This window comes from Hylaeus volcanicus, chromosome 4 (assembly GCF_026283585.1).
Source record: "Hylaeus volcanicus isolate JK05 chromosome 4, UHH_iyHylVolc1.0_haploid, whole genome shotgun sequence".
Lineage (NCBI taxonomy): Eukaryota > Metazoa > Arthropoda > Insecta > Hymenoptera > Colletidae > Hylaeus > Hylaeus volcanicus.
The window spans coordinates 9,048,135-9,066,854 of record NC_071979.1 but is presented as its reverse complement, the minus strand read 5'-3'; the positions used below and the strand labels follow the sequence as shown (position 1 = coordinate 9,066,854).

General features: G+C 39.7%; 1 protein-coding gene across 8 annotated transcripts in view; it reads left to right on the top strand.

Annotated features, from left to right (window-relative positions):
* Positions 1-18,720, top strand: part of LOC128874977 (troponin T, skeletal muscle) — a 79,709-nt gene that overhangs the window by 59,617 nt on the left and 1,372 nt on the right. For 2 of the 8 annotated variants that reach the window (XM_054120216.1, XM_054120218.1), the window contains exons 3-13: positions 1,169-1,195; positions 8,988-9,005; positions 13,558-13,588; positions 13,686-13,790; positions 13,896-13,992; positions 14,108-14,144; positions 14,222-14,324; positions 14,581-14,799; positions 16,042-16,134; positions 16,210-16,290; positions 18,172-18,250. In XM_054120216.1, the coding sequence (XP_053976191.1) occupies positions 1,169-1,195; positions 8,988-9,005; positions 13,558-13,588; positions 13,686-13,790; positions 13,896-13,992; positions 14,108-14,144; positions 14,222-14,324; positions 14,581-14,799; positions 16,042-16,134; positions 16,210-16,290; positions 18,172-18,250 (890 nt within the window). Of the gene's footprint in view, positions 1-1,168; positions 1,196-4,693; positions 4,715-8,987; positions 9,006-13,557; positions 13,589-13,685; positions 13,791-13,895; positions 13,993-14,107; positions 14,145-14,221; positions 14,325-14,580; positions 14,800-16,041; positions 16,135-16,209; positions 16,291-16,690; positions 16,770-18,171; positions 18,251-18,720 lie in introns of all 8 variants that reach the window. The other 6 variants (XM_054120219.1, XM_054120220.1, XM_054120221.1 and 3 more) reach the window with 4 other exon arrangements.

The following is an 18,720-nucleotide window of genomic DNA, read 5'->3' as shown; positions in this document are numbered from 1 at the left end:
TTACCCGCCCCCCCCCCCCCCCCAATTTTGCTGTGAAAGTATGCTCGCCCCAACCTGTCGTGACCACGTGCTGTTGTCTTGAAGAAATGTTAATTATTGCACGATACCCCCCAACCCTTGATTAAGTTGCTCGCTAAAAACATTTTCTCGCAGATATTGTGGATAAATTAAAGAAATCCATATCGAATAAAAATAGCACGGTTATCTCTGTTCGTCGAATTTTCTTTGAGAGAATATTTTTAACCTTCATTCCTTCGTTCGAAGTGAGGGATGAAGATAAAGTATCTTTATTCGATTTTATCATTTTTTTGTTTAAATGAATTTCTGGTTTGAGAGCAATGATTGTAACGTTCCACGCTATTTACTTCTTGGAGTTGATTAGATTTGCCGCTGAGAGGCTCGTATTGTTTTCCCAACGTAAATAATTCGTTCGTGTAAACGTTCCCCAGCATCGGTACCATTCGATCGTTTACTCGTTGAAAAGAGTTTTCATAGATACGAGTAAAACGCTGTCTATTTTGGCAACCAGAAAATTCAAACAGTCGGGGGCAGACATTGTATGTAGCATCAGTCGATGAATCATTCGGTTGGATCGGCTTGGATCTATATTCAAACGTGGACAGACGCGACCAAAAATGTCGCGATAAATCAACCGGTCCCCAGCTTATGCTATCCACGTTCCACTCTTTCTCTGTTCGAAAACTGATGGATATTAACGTGGCTTAACGGAATGATTAATTAAACGAGCAATTTGTCTCTTAATTGAGGATTATTTCGGTGAAAAAGTTTCATTTGAAGTTGGATGATGTTTGAGATGGATGATAATGAATATTTTGTATATTCATGTATTTTATTATATAATAGCATTTCTCATAAATGTACAAATATCCGTTGTCTATAAATATTTATACATCAATCAGGATGTTATTCCTTTTTACTTTGTAAATTCCCTTATAAGAATTTAATCAAACACAAACTCAGCTACGATTCTAATAAAATGTGACTGGCTGAGAAAATGCTGCGAGAAAAACGTTTCTGGCGTGCAATTAAGAAGCCCCCCCCCTAGCCCTCCCCTCACCCCAGTGATATTTTTGTTCGATTAATGGCCCCACACGCCCGCCTGCAACCGTTCACTAACAGATTTCGTTTCCCGTTTTCTGTTTTGCAGCAGCGAGGAGGAGGTGGTCGAGGAAACGTAAGTGTTCTGCTGCTAATTCCCGATTCCTCGGTTGAACGTATTCCCGAAATATATCTAACGTCCATGTTCTCTCGTTTTTCTCATTCCAGGAAGTAAGTTCCAGAGGCTAGTCTGCGTTTAGATGTCTGCTACTACTGCGCAGAGTCACCGCGGAATCCAGATCTCGTGTTTCTGATATCGGGCATAGGCAATTTAGGATCCCTTACGGGCAGACGCGAACAAGCTCTTTTTAGCGATCGAATTGGCGTTTCTCGTGTCGTTTCTTTCGCATCGGTGCATCCCCTCTTGAAAATCAGGCTTTCAACCGCAGCCGTGTCTCGCAAACTTCCAGAGAGATCGCTCATTCGTCTGGACGAAACCGAATCCCAGCTTAGGGGACTCCGACAAGTTTAATTCTAACAAATCCTGGTGTGCGCTGGGTAATTCGGTGCCCCGACCATGATAACAGTACAAACGTATTGTAATTGCTCCATCGATGCAACGATAAGAGAGGGATTTATTTCTCGGTCAGGGGCATTTGTAATCTGAATTGTTTTCGGCCATTTTGAACTTAAACAGTATAATGAGTGTTTTCGTGAAAGTGGGTCGATTTATACGGTTGAAACGATCGTAGATAGCGAAGGAAATGATAAGACTGAATTGAATCGTTTTAGATGCTCCATATTTCGGTATTACTATTATGCACGTGCACGCGTGCGGTCGCAAAGTGCAATTGCACTTTTTTTCCTAATGGAAGCCCATACTTTCATTACACGAATCGATACAGTTCATCCTCGACGAGAACGGATTGCTTCGCTCGTACAGAAGCTTTTATTTTAAAAGAGATTTTAATTTCGAGTGTGCAAAGTAGTACTTTTTTCCGATTAGAGTGCGTATAATTACGTTGAGAGTTCCGAGCTCTGCTTTGCGCATTTAAATTAGAGAATTATACGTCTCGCAGTCGAACGAAGCATTTTAATTTGTTTGCCTAACGTTTTCGGTGACGTTTTTTAGTCTTTCTTTGAATTTGATATAATCCAGAAAAATTGATTTCTTTCATTAAAGTATCCCGACAGTTTCTTATTATACAGAGTGAGTAGTTTTATTAATGTAATCCGCAATAGGAAATTAGTGCAACCGTACATTGCAACGTTATGCAGGTATATAAATGCATACCATTAATGTAGGAATGTGGAGCATCGAAACCTAGTTAATTCAGTCTTATCACAGTTTCCTCTATCTCCAACCGTTTCAGCCTGGTCTAGTTATTCGAGACAATTTCTATATAATGATGCAGATGTGTTAAACTCGGTCAAATTAGGCTAACAAATTCAGTGTACCATTAATTGCTGCCAATTATAATAATTATTATTACAAACATTTTGATCTTGGGAAATATTTAGAAAATAAATCAAAATATAAACTTTTTCTTCTTAGACGTTGGAAGCTTCGATATGAATTGTAATTGCAATGGTATAACAAATAGCATAAAAGAGAAAATAAAGTAAAAAATTAAATTAAATTCTGCCAGAGTAAAACTAAATAAATGTTAAAAATTTGCTAGTTATATTCACCTAAAATTTATTTCTTATCCATTTGGAACATAAATACTTCTAATGATTATAATATTCATCGTCTGCTCTCAATGATACATGCATAAGTTAGCGGTGCACCGAATCTGTTGCAATTTGTCCGTATCCAACATGTGTCAATCGTTATAATACGTTCGGCGTCATTGACTCGAATAATTGTCACTCGCGTTACAAACTTGTGCAACTTTGTGATCATAGGCACACAGCCACCGAGACCACTGAACACTGCACTCGTTCACCAAGTACGAACTCGTTTAGAATTAGAACGGACATGCTCCTTTTTACAGAAATAGGACTTGCGCTTGGCGCTGTCTTCGCGTCGCCTTGGATACCAGTTTACACGATTTCAAAAGGAAAAACAGTATCTTTCTGTCCCTCTATTCACACATTTTGGCTCACTATTCGAATCAACGAAGGGATTTTGAGGAATTTTTATGAAGTCCTATAGTACGTCCACTTGCACGCGACGAATGATTTTCATAATAAAATTAACTTCGCGATGTTCTAAATACATTCGACGCGATATTAAATCTAGCTTTGAAGATGAAACATACCGTAGTCTTTGTGACATCAATGAAATATATATTACACTTGGTAAAACATTTTCAATCAAATCCCCAGTCCATTGTGGCACAGTAAATTTTAAACGAATTTCACACTTCATTAAATTTATTCTGCATTCATTGTAACGTTCTCGATTAAAATTTCAGCCCTTTTCGGTGCGACGCATTTAAAATTAATTTGACGAAGAGGAGTGAACATTTGTTCAAAAATATTTCACGGAATGTAATACGTTTTTCATCAGAATTTTGTGTAATTTTTCAGGGATAATTCAAAATTAAGAGATGCCGAAAGTAAACGATTACCTCTCCGTGGCAATTAAGTGCAGCGAATCAAAACAATTTCTTTCTGTCGAAGTGGTTGGTGCATTTTAAGAATAACAAAATTTATCTCATTCGATAATATACTTCGCACATGAAACTAAATTACCACCAACAAGCTTTAACTAAAAATCTCGAAACAAGGGAATTGTCTAGATCGAATTAGCTTTTGAATTCCCACGAAGAAGTAATTACTTCCTCTCGACCTTACTTAAATTTAATTCCCTTCAGTCCCAGAGACTACGGCGAGCTGCTTCAAAGAAATTTCCCTAAAAGATGCGCAACGAGTTTTTGGTTGAATCTACCGGGGAAACGAGTTCTGAAAAAATTACGTTAGCGGTCCAGAGCGATCTCTCTCGAACTATCGTTAAAATTAGAACAGTCGTGTTTCTCTCGCGAAAATAGAGCAGACGAATGGCGCTGTCTCCGAGCGACTGGTCACGCACGTACCGATTCAGCTGGATCGTTCAACGATCTGGAGCCTTGTCCCTCGATCGGCGATAAACTCGAGAGACCCTAACTGCCGGGTAAAATTTCTCCCGCCCTCTCGCACGCGTCATTCGTTTGCGCGAACACGGAACGCGATTCAACATTTTCCTCCCTGCGGTCGGTTTCTGACAGTTCATTCCCGTGGAACAATTTAGCGTACGTCGTGGAAAAATATCGAGTCGTTTCGAGCGTAAACGAACCACCGAGAAATATTGTTATCGAGTTAAAAGCGATCCGACGGATTCGCGGATGGCGTGGCTCGCACGATGTCTCTCGATGGTTCCCTGCTCGTCGAAAGAGAGCACGATCGAGGGTGGAAAATAACTAATAATTATCAATCAATCTCGGTAGCCATTATCTCTGACATTGGTTTATGATCTCCGTTTCTCTGTTTTTTTTTTCTATCAATCTCTCCAACTCCCCTCTTCGCCCGAATCTCCACATACAATACACAAAAAAAAAAAAAAAATACCAACCAATCAACCAATCAATCAAAATCACCATCGACCAAACGACCAACGCGCGGCGCGAATCGAAAAATCGAAAAATCAAAGGCAACCGGAGAGGAAGATCGAGTAAGTTTTTTTTCCCCACAGTCATAGCTGTGAAAAAAAAGAATTTATATATATATATACATATATATCGCCCCGTCTTGTATCGGGCAGCTATGTTCATTTCTCTGTTTCTCTATTTTTTTTTTCTTTCACTCTTATTTCGCAGTTTGTCAAACGCCTAACCGTTGTTATTGTCTTGTATCCGGTACAGTATCTGTTCGTTTTATTTTTTTCTCTTTCGCTACCTTGCCATTTACGTTTTTATTTTCTGTCTCTGTCTCTCTCATTTGGTCGCTGTTACGCGCAATGTTGTTATTTTCTTTCTTTTAATTTTACTCTTTTGTTTTTCGTTCTTCATTTTTGTTCTCTTCTTTTTCTCTTCTTGTATGAGACTCTTTTTATTGCGAGACGTTCGTTCTGTTTCTCTCTTTCTCTCTGCTCCCGCCTGTACCTCTTACGTTTCTTTTCGCCTTATCGATACGTTCACTACTCTAACGAGACATCTATTCTTGTAAATCGCGCAGTCGGTCGAGTCTCTCCGCCATGTCGACGCCATTACCGGCGAACATTCACGGTACCGCGGCTATTCTTTGGAACAACGTTTCCGTTCTTCTATTCCTTTATTTTCTATAAAGCATCGTGCTTGTTTTCTTTATTTTATTCCTTGGAAGGAATTTTGAACAAATAGTTTGCGTGAAATTATGTGTCTTGTGGTCGAGCGCTTTATTTAGTCTGTGGCAGGTCTTCACTTATAAGTCAGCCTCGGTATATTTCGTGAATTTAACAAACATTCCTTGGATGAACAGACTTTTAAATCTGTGAAATTGTATGGAGGAAGTTTTGTCGAATTTATGAAATATAACGGAGATGATTAAAGACGAAAATAATGCTTTGTGGACAAAGTAAAATGCTTGATTCGACTTCGAGATACGTGATTTCTTTCAGAGCAAGAATTGTCACCAGGGATGGGGAACGTGCCACCATTTCGCATATTTATTTAATTCCTTCTTCGATCGTAAATTATACATTATTGAACAGTCTTTATTTCAATTAATAGAGTAAAAACGTAAATGTTTGATTATCAAATTAAAATAGTTGAAAAAACCTTCGAAATTTTTGACGATGCCCTAAAAAGACCTGAAAATAAAAGCTGTAAAATAATATCTATTATATTTCTAAATCTGATTTTGTTCGCAAGCTGCATCAAAGGTTTTAAAAAATTCAAGAATTTAAAAATTGTAAGGTAAAAGGACATTTTTCACAATTGTATAAAATTACAAGTACCTCTCCATAAAATTTTTGAAAAATTCAAAAATACCTCACGATTTGCTGAAACTTCTAAATTCAGATTTTTTGGGGCACCTCGAAACTAAAGCTTCATAACTTCAAATGTTTACCACACACTAAAGACAGATTTTGACAATTATTTCATTCTAAAAATCTGAAATGATTGAAATTTCACACAGATTCGTCCCGCTATAGAGCTATGCGAGGAATCCGTATAACAGTACGCGATCTTCCAATGGTAAAAGGTTCTCCACCTCTGGGGTCAAAGCTTGTTTCACCGTTCGACCGCTTTTTTTTCTGCGATTCTGCGTTTTTCCCACGCGTTCTGCCCAGGTTTTTAATTTGATTAAAAAGGAACTCGAACGAATAAAGTTTTCTCGCGTGTATAAATGGAATTTTTAAGTTAAACGTCGAAACAACCACGTGACGATGAAAAATCACCTCTTCCACTTCGGCGTAGAAGCTATCTTTTTTGTTTCTGTCGCGCTTGAAATCATCGTACGTGAATCGTGGTTACCGCGAGCTCGTACTTTTTCTTGCCATCGTCCAACAATTTGCCAGCGAATATTTTTCAAACGTATCGAATTCCCGTGAAAGCCTCGCGCATGTTCGCAGAAATTTTGACCCTCTTTTTACGGGTCGTTTCTATCCATCGGTTCTTTGTTATTTTTCTTTCTGTTCGCTGCCGTCGGTACTGTTATTATTGCGTTTTCTTTCATTTTATTTTTTACCGAGTTGCGGAGAGGTTTCATCAGCCGAAAGAACAGGGGAAGCAGCAAAGGCTGATTTTGTACGAATTTGACGTCAGTTTTCTGTTTGGTCCGTCCGCTGTCTTCATCGTTCTTGTTTTTTGATGCTGTGTCGCTGTTGTTGTGTCGATGGTTAAACAAATATGTCTATCGCTGCCACCTTGTCCCGTCTGACACACGTACACAATATTTTTGGTCGTTACGAGTGGAACAGACACCCATCTACAACCATTCACGGGCTACTGGACAAGATACGCGCGATTGAAAAGTGACTGGGATTCTTAAATGTATATTTTCGGATTTTGTAGAAATACTTTTTTTGAGCAAGATATCTCAACACTTTCGTAGAAAATATTTTAAAAACAATTTTATCTCTCTGCGAATCTGTTAAGATTATTTTTGAACCACTGTTGACAATGAACAACCGAATATTTATACAGGGTGTTTCGTAACGAGTGCCATTTTGAGGAATCAATACCGTATGAACGCATATTTCAAATATTCGCGTGACTATAACAGATCGTCAGAATACAATCACGAGACTAACGCGCAGTAATCTTCGAAATATTAAGTCAGTAACCGATATCCAAGTAACATGATACTAAATATTATAACGACTATCCGATGTCTCGCGTGCACTCAAGCTCGAGTGCGCAACATGAAATAGTTAATAGCTTTCAGTTTCTAAACTGTAATAAATAATAAATAATTGTTGCAAGAGTCGATTATAAGCTTGAAGTTTTATCATAATAGTAATCTGTTATAGTCACGCGAGTACTTGAAATAGTGCTTATCTTCTTATGATATTTTTCCCTCAACCTGACCTCACCCAACAAATTGTCGATCTTATGTAACAGTAGATGTTGCATAGCAATGAAAATATATTTTTCACTTCGAGGCGTGACTCACCTGGGGTCTATAATTATTTTTATCGGGAAGCCTATTAATAACGACTTAATCTCCAGGGAAAAATTACTTTTAAAGATTTACACGTTCGACTACACACTTTTTTCAGAAAACAGTTTTTTTTTTTAATTTTCTTTGCTTTTTAAAATTTTTGTACATGTTACTCAACGATGTTCTCTGATCAGTTTCACTTTTCAATCGATCCGAGGCCAAAGTCACCAATTACACCCCACCACACCTAACTCTCTTTGTCTCTTTGCGCATTATTTCTGTCGCATAATGATCGTTCTGTTCTCGCATTTTAAACTGTCCAATTGGAAAGGTTTTGTTAAAAGCCGTGTGCAGGGTGAATCCTAACACGTGGGACTCATTTTAACGGCGAGTCGGAGACGAAATAACGAGAGAAGTTCGTACGAGCGTAGATACCTCCAATTGATCTTCTTCGTGAATAATTCATGCTTACCATTTGACACCAAAATGTAGTTTTCTCTAGACATTCGTTTAATTCTCATTAAACGTTTCGATCTTAGAATATAATTTTAATTATTTCGAGATAGCAAGTTTTATTTAAAGACAGTTAGTCAACCCTCAATTTTGTTGCTTTAATCTTTCACTTTTCTATCCTAAACTTTCCAGAATACAATTTTTCTTGAACTATCTCTGCTCTTTAATTTCAAAAGTTGTAGATAAATGTTATCGAAACGTTTAAACGGAATGAAAAAGATGTTTACAACATACTTCATTTTGTTTACGAATCGAATATACATACTGCAATTATTTATTAATGGAATTTTCAATTCACACAATTGATAAAGAGCCCGACATTTATTTTATACAACTAATAACAATCTTAAAATTGCTCAACTACGACATTCATCGCTTTCTTTTTATATTATTTCAATCGCTCACCAAAGCAGGATCCACGCGCTGGGACACACCCTGTGTATACTTGTAGGTGTGACAATGGTCCTCGGAATGAAAGAGACGGTAGGCTGCCTGTTCTCCACTTTTACGTCGTCTATAAAAAAGAAAGCCAATCAAAATCTCGTGAAACGTACGCGCGCACGGGAACGTCGTTCTCCGTTCCGAATGAGAAACTTCTCTACGACTCAGCAGTAAAGAAACGGCTGGGGGAACGGAAGTGAATAAAAGCGGATGGAACGCGGCAGGCTGTCGTCGATTCTAACGATGCTTTCTTTGTCCGATCGTGGCAGGATTTTAATTCGAACCGGAACGAATAATTAAACGAGCAGGCGAACGCACGCACTTTGTCGCGGCTTTGTGCAGTCCCCACGTAAAAGACGAAACAATTGTCACTGTTATTAATCTACCTTTCCTTTCTTTTTTTGTAGGGGTAGGGCGTCCCAAAAGTAAGTTGAATATCGAGGTGTTTACACGTCAATAATACTTTCTTTGTTCTTCGGCCGCTCTCACATCCCCCCCCCCCACCCCAACCACCGCCCACAAGTCCGCGCTTTTATTCGAAGTTTTTGGCGGGAACGAGACTCGAAAACAGAATTTTCAATACGTCCTACCGAAAACGATCGCTCAGAAATGGTAACACTCTCGACGGTTCGTCCTTTCTCTTCGTTCTTGGTTCGTTTGTCTTGTGACAGGTTCGCAGGTTCGAAACAGTCTCGTCGTTGTAGTATTGAAATTTGATTCGAAAGTCGATAATAAGATTGAACCTGTAAAAAAAATGAAGTTGCTCTCGAATGTGCTTGGTAGACCATCTTCGACTTCGTTCGACCATCCACGCTTCTCGTTCGAGGTTCATGACCGTCTAACGTTACAGGTGAATCAAAGTATCCGCGAGCTTGTTCGCGAGCTTGTTCGGTCGAAAAGTTTTCAGGCTTTTGACCGTATTATACGACGGCCAGTTGCATAAGGCGGCGCGCAGTTAATATAACTTTGCGTCGGGCTGGACGATTGCCAAACGTTTCATAAATATGTGTACGATAACGTAATGCGGTTTATTCTTACACCGAAGCCGCGGCGTTTGAAGCGCGCCGCGCTCAAATGTGGCGCAATCTAATTAACGAGTAAACCGTTCGGCGGAAAAACGTAGCCATTGTCAGGCCCACTGTCACGAGCTAATGCCAAGTCTCGATGCCAAGATGATGGAGGAGATTAATATACGCGTCGTCTAGCCAGCTGAACTATGGAACTCGACGAGAACCTTATTCCTCGATTATAGATGGAGAAACGTACTTTGCAGGTGCTGCGAATTCGCTGTACCATTTTTATTTTTCTGTAACTCTTGAACCTCGAAGCTCCTTTTTATGTTCGTGTGTCTCGAAAATTTCCTCGTGTCACGTGTAAATTGTTGTTTCCGTTTCCATTCGTGTATTCTTCACGTTTCCTCGAGTTATGTGTAAATTGACGTATATTACAATGTTTATATATTCAACGTAATTACAGTCTTAACGAGCTCCTCGATATATAGTCAATTTTATAAGTATTCAGCGATCATACGAGCGATCTGTCATTCCAATCGTTGCTAGATTTGTTCAACATTCCATAAATATTGTTACCCGTGGATAACATACAACAGAAGTCTCGATCCTGTCAAAAAGCGTAATCTAATAATTCGCGATCAGTGCTCGAAGCAACATCCCCCCACCCCACCCCCCTCAAACCCCTGGCTCATGTTTCTTTCTCTCTTCTCACACCCCTCTCGTGTTTTTGTATCTTTTTTTTGTCTCTCCAAATCTTGATTAATCACGAATTAACTAAAGGCTCTGTACATAAATCCCCGTGTTCATGTACGCGCACACGATGCGTACATACACACACACGCAATCGACAAGTCCACCAGTTTTCCGTTGATCTCGTTTAAGCAAACAATTTGATGTCGTGTTTCGTTTTATTTTTTTTGTATTCCTCCGTTTTCAGGAGTTGTTTTCAATTTTTGTTACTGCCGATTTTCGTGTCTACCCCCCCCCCCCCCCACCGTCACCCCTTCTTTTGTCGTCTGTTAATTATTATGTTGATCTTTTGCGCCATAATCAATCGACACGCAGCCAATAATCACCACGCCAAACCTCCTGTCGTTCTCGGTCTCTTTGTCGCAGAATGATCGGCCAAAGCGTTTCCAGGGGTCACTGAATTTTCGTGAAATCGCGAGATTCGGTTGTTTCCGAGTCTCGTTTAGCGAATTTCGACCGTTTCATAACACCGTTACGCAATCGCGGATCGCGTTGCCAAAGGTGTTAAAACCTTGTTTATGATTTCACAGCGTGCTACGGATCAAACTGACCGAGACGTGAATTTGGAGACGATCCCATTCGGTACAGTTTAACGTTTTAGGATCGCATTATCCGTAGCTGAGCGATTGCGTTTGAAACTATTCTGATTTTTCGAAAAATGTAGGAGAGGAATGGCGCAGGCAATATTTATTATTCGTAGACGTTACGAAAAATATTTGTAGGTAAATGTTTTCGATCTAAATTATTATCGGTAATTATAGAGGACAGGTACATCCTCTCCGATTTCGATGATTTTTCAATATGTTGTAGAAATCAACATTGTGAATAACTTTTTCCTATACATATAACCGTCGCTCGGCCTTGGTTTCCGAGATATTTGCAAAATATCGTTGCTACTACTACAATGAATATTGCGTATAGCTACGCGTCTGTGGCAGCGTGTGTGTAAGCGTTCAGTCGTCGATTGTTTTGAAACCCGAGCCGATCAGCGAATGATAGCTAACGCATACAGACTCACAACAATCGACGACTGAACGCTCACACACACACGCTGTCACAGACGCGTAGTTATACGCAATATTCATTGTTGTAGCAGCAATGGTATTTTGCAAATATCTCGGAAACTAAGGCCGAGCGACGGTTATATGTATAGGAAAAAGTTGTTCAAAATGTTGATTTCTACAACATATTTAAAAATCATCGAAATCGGTGAGGATGTACCTGTTCTCTATAATTACCTTATTATCGTATGACGTAACACATTTTATGAATATTAAAAATGTTGTACTTACGCACTCAAATTATCTGGTATCCAAGACAATTTTATTTATTTAAAACAACGTGCTAATTGTTTCCACGACGAATAATAAAAATTGCCAACAAAACCATTTTCTGTGTTTTTAGAAGATATGGACGAGCTAAAACATTGTTAATTAATAATCGTACGAGGATTCGGTGGCCCTCTGTTATGACACGATCGTCGAAACCTGATTTTTTATGTAAATTGGCCAGCCTCCTCGGCTTTCGACTGTGGCTTTTCACGGCGTTTTGGACAATAATTGACAATAAGAATGACGACAGCGACGACGCTGATAACGGAGGCGACCGTGTGTTGCTTGCATTTGAGTTGGGAAGAAGAAAATGTCTGACGAGAAGAAGAGCGAGTGCTAGAGATCTCTGTGCTCCATTTCTATCCCGTTCGTCCTTTATCGTCGAAAGATCGTTTCATCCGTAGAAATCGAGTCCTTTGATGATACAATTTTCAAATTCCCCGTTGTTTCTCGTTAAGATTATCCATTTCAAACAGTTCGTCATCCACGGTCCATTTTAACGGTCCACGGTCCACGATTATTCTTGTTCTCGTTGTGCGCTGTTTAGATTTTGTCAAAGTTTTCTCTTTGAACCTGCTGAATTGCTTCTGTAAAAAAAATATGCTTAATCGCTTGTTCTCGAGCGGCTTCGTATTACTCTTTTTCTCAGCTAAACACTAAACGAACGTCCGTCGTCCCGTATATTCACTCCCTACGATCCAAAAGTCAATCTATTTTTCGTCACCACGATATCATCTTTAAAATTAGAGATCCTTCCCTTGGTTTCGAGTCATCCTGGATTCGATCCACGTTATGTAATTGGATCCATGGTACCACACCTACGTGGTCAAGAATGTTTGCATTTTTGAAATGTTTCCAAAATGTTAAAACACCATTTTTTTTGTGTTCTAGATGTCCACTTCGAAGTGGTACATCAAATATTTCTTCACGAATTATTCATCAATTTTTAATTAGATCAATTCGTGTTGATAATTTACTTTTATAATTACTGATGTAGAGTATCTTCTACAATTACAGATAGTATCTCGTAAACTTTTACACAAAATTGAACACATCTGTAGATCATCGAATATATAAAAAAATATACGAACTTCCTATAGTATTACTTGGTACATCTACATAATAGGAAAAAAAGATAAAATTCATTTTCCTCGTACATTGAATACTTGGACAGTTCGTGACAAGTCGTAATAAATTTCAGCAAGACCTTCTAAATCAGTTGCAAGGAACATATTGAATCCTTAATTCGCGCGGGTAAGTTCAATATTCCATCGCTGCAGACTCCGGAGTCGAAACAAAATTTAAATTCAAGTGACCGCGTAATTCTCGGTAAAACCCTCCATCAATTTTCCAATATCCTGTCTACGAGAGCCTAATAGATTCCTCCCAGCCGCAAACTCGTCGGTTTCCCAAGCTCCTCTAAACTCATTAATGTCTCACCCCTCTCCCCAACCACTCCCAAGCTCTAGCTCCACTTTCCCAAGTAAAATTTCTTCTTTTTTTTTTTTTTCATCTTTCTCACAGTGCGCACCTAATTTTCTTCTCTCCAAGCGCTTTACACACTTTCTGTCTGTCCGTGCGTCCGTCCGTTTGCGTGGCTGTCTGTCTGTTTGTCTGGCTGCGTTCTGCAAACATAAACGAAAAGTACCAACACGCAAACACACAAAAAAAAAAAAAAAAAAAAAAAGAAACTAAAATGCAGAAAGAAAGAATCTTACGCCACACAAAAGAGAGAGAATGGATGAAGTTGTAATAAATAAATGGAGAAAGTGGAACACGTGAGAGTGGCGTAAGGAGTTCTGGAAGATCTTGCGAGATCTCTCAGAGGACGAGCGGCAGGAACTAAAGAGAGTTACTTTTGTTTTCGCTCCGGCCTACATCAGGGACTCTGGGGAGAATCCCGAGTTTATGAAGGTGAGGAGAGATCCCCGAGATCTCGTAGACACGGTATCGGTGTGATTTAGCATCAACGCGTATTTACATTCCCGTCGTTTTTTCCGGGACAACGCAGAGGCAGGAACAGAAGAGAAGCGACCTAGACGAACAGCTCAAGGAATACATTGCAGAATGGCGAAAGCAGAGGGCCAAGGAGGAGGAGGAGCTGAAGAGATTGAAGGTACGGTTACAGCTTGCGTTTTGCGTACTTTCTGTCGCGCTTCTTATGCATATCCTCTCCCGTACTTTTTCCGCCATGTATTTTTCATCATCGTTTTGTTCGCAGGAGAAGCAAGCCAAGCGCAAGATCACCCGCGCGGACGAGGAGAAGAGATTGGCTCAGAAAAAGAAGGAGGAGGAAGAACGTCGTCAACGTGAAATTGGTACGTTTATCCTGTTTCCTTTTCGTTTCTACGCTACGCGCGAACCGTATTCGATTTATTCCAATCCAAACGGAGATTCCAATGCAAATTCGCTGACGCCTATTCAAATTTCCAGAGGAGAAGAAACAACGTGATATCGAGGAAAAGAGAAAGTACGTTTGGCTATGTTCGACAAAGTATTTCCAGGGTGTCTGAGCTCTAGTATTAATTTCATTCGTTAATTATTCAGGCGTCTCGAAGAATCGGAAAAGAAGCGTCAAGCTATGATGCAAGCGATGAAAGATCAGAGTAAGAAGGGACCCAACTTCACCATCACTAGAAAAGATCTTGCAGTTCGTATCGTCGATGTCAAAGATACAGCCAATTCCATAAATATTCGTACCCTCTATGTCCATTGAAAAAGTTTCACTAAATTAAATAATAGTTTTATTACCAAATTATTACCCATAGTACACGCCGGCGTGAACGTGTTAAACAAATTTCTTCTATAGACATAGAGGGTACGAATATTGATGGGACTAACTGTAGATCCACGCGAAGGATTTCTATTCTATGAAGTTATTCATGCGCAACCTTTGTTTGATATAGGGTAACCTAACGTCGGCGCAACTGGAACGCAACAAGACGAAAGAACAGCTCGAAGAGGAGAAGAAAATCTCGCTGAGCATCCGCATCAAACCTTTGGAAATGGACAATCTGTCCATCGAGAAGCTCCGGTCTAAGGCCAACGATCTTTGGGATACCATCGTTAAGCTGGAAACCGAGAAATACGATCTTGAGGAGCGACAGAAACGCCAGGATTATGATGTTAGTATCAAAATGAACGATAACGTAGATTATTTGGGTTTTTGAAGAGTTCGAGAGAGACTCGAAACATTTATTGGGTTGATTCGCGAATAACTTACTGGTCCAGCAATGTGCTAGTTGAAATCTATCTAGCAAAGCCAGACTTAGACTTGACAATGTTAATGGTTTGAACAGTCTCCAATTAATCGATAATTTATTAGCATATGGCTAGATTTGAGAAGATCGTTCAGTCCATTAATAGCGTCGTATCTAAGGCAGAATCTGCTAGGTAGGCGTTATTGATGAGTCCAATTAACACATTCAGGGCGAAACACGATGATATCATTGCTATCGAATTATGATTCCTCTGATTACAAGAGACAAATTTCTTCTCCTCCATACGTTCACTTATAATTACTCGAGGAAGATAGTTTTTCCTTCCTTGCTGGCACGTGAGAGAAGAAGATTGCTTCAGGGAATATTGTAGCGATGTATCAAATATTTTATTCAAACAACGATGTCCTTCTTTTATTAAAATGATGACCTCTTGGAACCCTCTTCGGGTATACGGACGTTAATATCAACTAAAACAGGGAAGTATATGAACGCGAGTGAAAGGGTCTTAACGAAGACGAGTATTAAAATTTAAACACTAAGAAATATGTATAAACACGAGACGAATGAAGTATTACAATTTCCCGAAGAAAATAAATGCATAGAAAAATTACACAAAATGTTAAAGGGTTACAAAAGTAAAGATTTTGTGAACTTTTTGAGCATGTCATATTTTGTTGTATTGCTTCCAGTCAGGGAACAAGACTAGTCCTTTTCACAGTCGACTTTAATAATTAAAATGATTCAAATACAAATCCCAAATTTTTTACCAAAAAGTCTGGCTTATAAAATAACCACATCTGTCGAACAATTAATTAAGAATTCCTTTTCAAAATTTTGATATTTAGCTTCGCTGGTACCTTTCCATTCGTGTTTATACATGGAGCCCCTTTTAGTTGATATTGGTATGTACATATCTAACGACAGCTTCAAGAAAAAGGACCAGAACGTCCCCGTTTGAATAAAATATTTGATAGATCGCAGCAACGTTTTCGTCGAGTAATTCTTTACCTTTACGTTCCCTCGGCAATCATAAATATGAAACTGAATCTCCATATTTCGTGCACGCAAACAATGTTAACTGACGCACATACGTCTTATCAGATGTTGGCAATATTTTACGAAACGTTCAAACGTATCTTTTTCCAGCTTAAAGAATTAAAGGAACGTCAGAAGCAGCAGTTGAGGCACAAAGCCTTGAAGAAAGGTCTCGATCCCGAAGCCCTCACCGGCAAGTACCCTGTAAGCACAACGAGAAAATCGATTGGAATAAACCGTAGCCCTTCGGCGCGATAAAATCCTTTTTTCTCTTCGCAGCCCAAGATCCAAGTCGCCTCCAAATACGAACGTCGCGTGGATACCAGGTCCTACGACGATAAAAAGAAGCTCTTCGAGGGTGTAAGTATACCTCCGTACCAACTAAATCAGTCGCTGATTCTTCGAATACTCAGCTGACTCGGAAACAAAACAATTTAGCCAATTCGAACCCCCAAAATCTGACCCTAACTACTGAAAAATACCGTCAAAAAATGGATTCAAAATTCATACGCTCCTCTAGCAACGAAGAATCGTCGTGCACGATTTTATACACGAACGAACGATTTATCATAATTTAAAATAAAAATATTACGATGATAGACAGTTCGAAGATTGAAACGTGCTCTCGGAGAGGTTTACGTAAGCAAAAGAAATAGAAAGAGAGACGATTGCAAAAGACAAAGAATAAGCGACGCAGCTCGTTAGGAAGTAGTAATTATAGAAAAAGAGTGATTAGTGAAGAATGTGAATTGAATCGCAGGGCTATGACACGCTTTTAGCGGAGTACAACGAGAAACTGTGGAAACAGAAAACAGAACAGTTCATGAAGCGCAACAAAAGTGAGTCCTATCGAGCTCTCTGTTGGTGTATCACCCTTGTGCTTGCATTGCTCGTTGAAAAACCCCTTGTCCCCTCACCTCGACGGCACACAAGATCATCCCTGGCGATCATGTTTCTAATTCGTGTTGGGTATCCATTTAGTAAGTAGTCGATCTGGAGCACAGAGACCGTCGTGGGTGTTGCTACGCTCGCGTTATTTCGTTCACAAAGTACAGTGCTCACGCTTGCCCAGATATTTATCGTAATTTATCGCTGACACGAATGCGAATATAGTGTTCGCGGATAGCATCGCCAAAATTTATCGCAGGGATGTTTATCAACCCTCCGAACAACAGATACAAACATTCGCGACGACTCTGAAACCGATGAACACTTATCTGCACCTGGGAGAACGTGAATAAATTATCAATTCTTCGAAGGACTAAACCTAAATCACTATGGAATGCTCTTCCACCATGTAAATGCTCTTGGATCACTAAAATTCGCCACAGAGATCCGCGAAACAGATACAGACATATTCACGAGGATTCTCAGACTGATAAACAGTTATTCACACAGTTGGGAAAATATATTGCGACCAACTCGTGGAAGGTGCAAATTTAAATCACTCTACGATACAAGTGCTCGTGGCTATCCACACAAAATTTACTGCAGACCCTTGAACACACACGCGATCATTTACGACTCCACTTGCGATAGTAATGCTCTACACTTGGCGAGATTCTCAGAGACTGATAAACTCGTTCATGATTTGTTAGGGAATTGTATACATAGTGTATACAAAGCACTTTTTTTTTATTTAATTGTGCTATCAACTCGTCGATGGTACAAATTTAAATTACTACAAGATACAAGTGCTCATGGCTACTCGAAACAAAATTCATCACAGACTGATTGATACTCATTTGTTAGGGGGTTGGAGAACTATATGGACAGGTACACTAGCTACACTTTGCACATGTGAATATGAATTAGTCTACAGATCAAGCACTTATCAATTTTTATTATTACAAGAACCACGATATTTCTCATTCCACAAATATTGACTTTCACACCGAGACCCGTCAGTTCGTCGAGTAACTAACATTACGTCTATGTAACAAGGATGGAAGAGAATTTGTGCATCGAGAATTCGTCATTAATAATTGCAAAGCTAACGGGTGTTTGGTTGATTACGGTGACCCCTCATCCAAGTGGCATGTTAATCGAAATGGCCGAGTCATGATGCGGGCGCAAGTGAGATATGTATAATTGGATCCACTTATTTGTACTGTCAATCCCGTGACCTTGTCGTGGAGAGATTCTCACGGCGACATCTCGAAAACGGTGGAAAGGGTCAAGATGAGTGCGCCCTGTGTGACGATGTATCCTAGCATGCCATTTTGTCCATTGGTGTTTCAGGGTCTAACCGAACAGCTGAAGGAAACCATGGAGAAGCAATGGGCTCAACAGAAGCAACAATTCCTTGGTCGTCAGAAGAGTACGTATTATGGAATCACTTTCGAGCAAACGCATAGGGATACGTTTTTGAATGAGTTGATTCCCTTTCTACACAGTCGAAAAATTCATTTAACCCTTTGCACTCGAGGCCTTTTTTTCTGGTTTCGAAGGCATCGTGGAACAATTCGCACTGCATTGTTCAGAAATTGGTGCATTGGTTAAAGTGTCATTCTGAAAGAAGCACAGTCGTTTGTCGCGATGGCACGAGGATACTAAAGTATACCGACGTAAAAAGCGTTCCCCTGTATCACGCGGGTTTATTATTTCGCGTATCAGCGTGTGCGTTTGCTCGAGTCGCGGGTCTTGAAACCTGACCAGAGTATATTCTGGAAACTAGGTCAAACTACAACGGACGAAGAGAAGTATATTTCGTTCAAGGGGCCCGTTCGATGAATAGCGAGGGTGGAAAACTTTTCGCGAAAATTGGAAGCGTCTGTCGATACCTTTGAT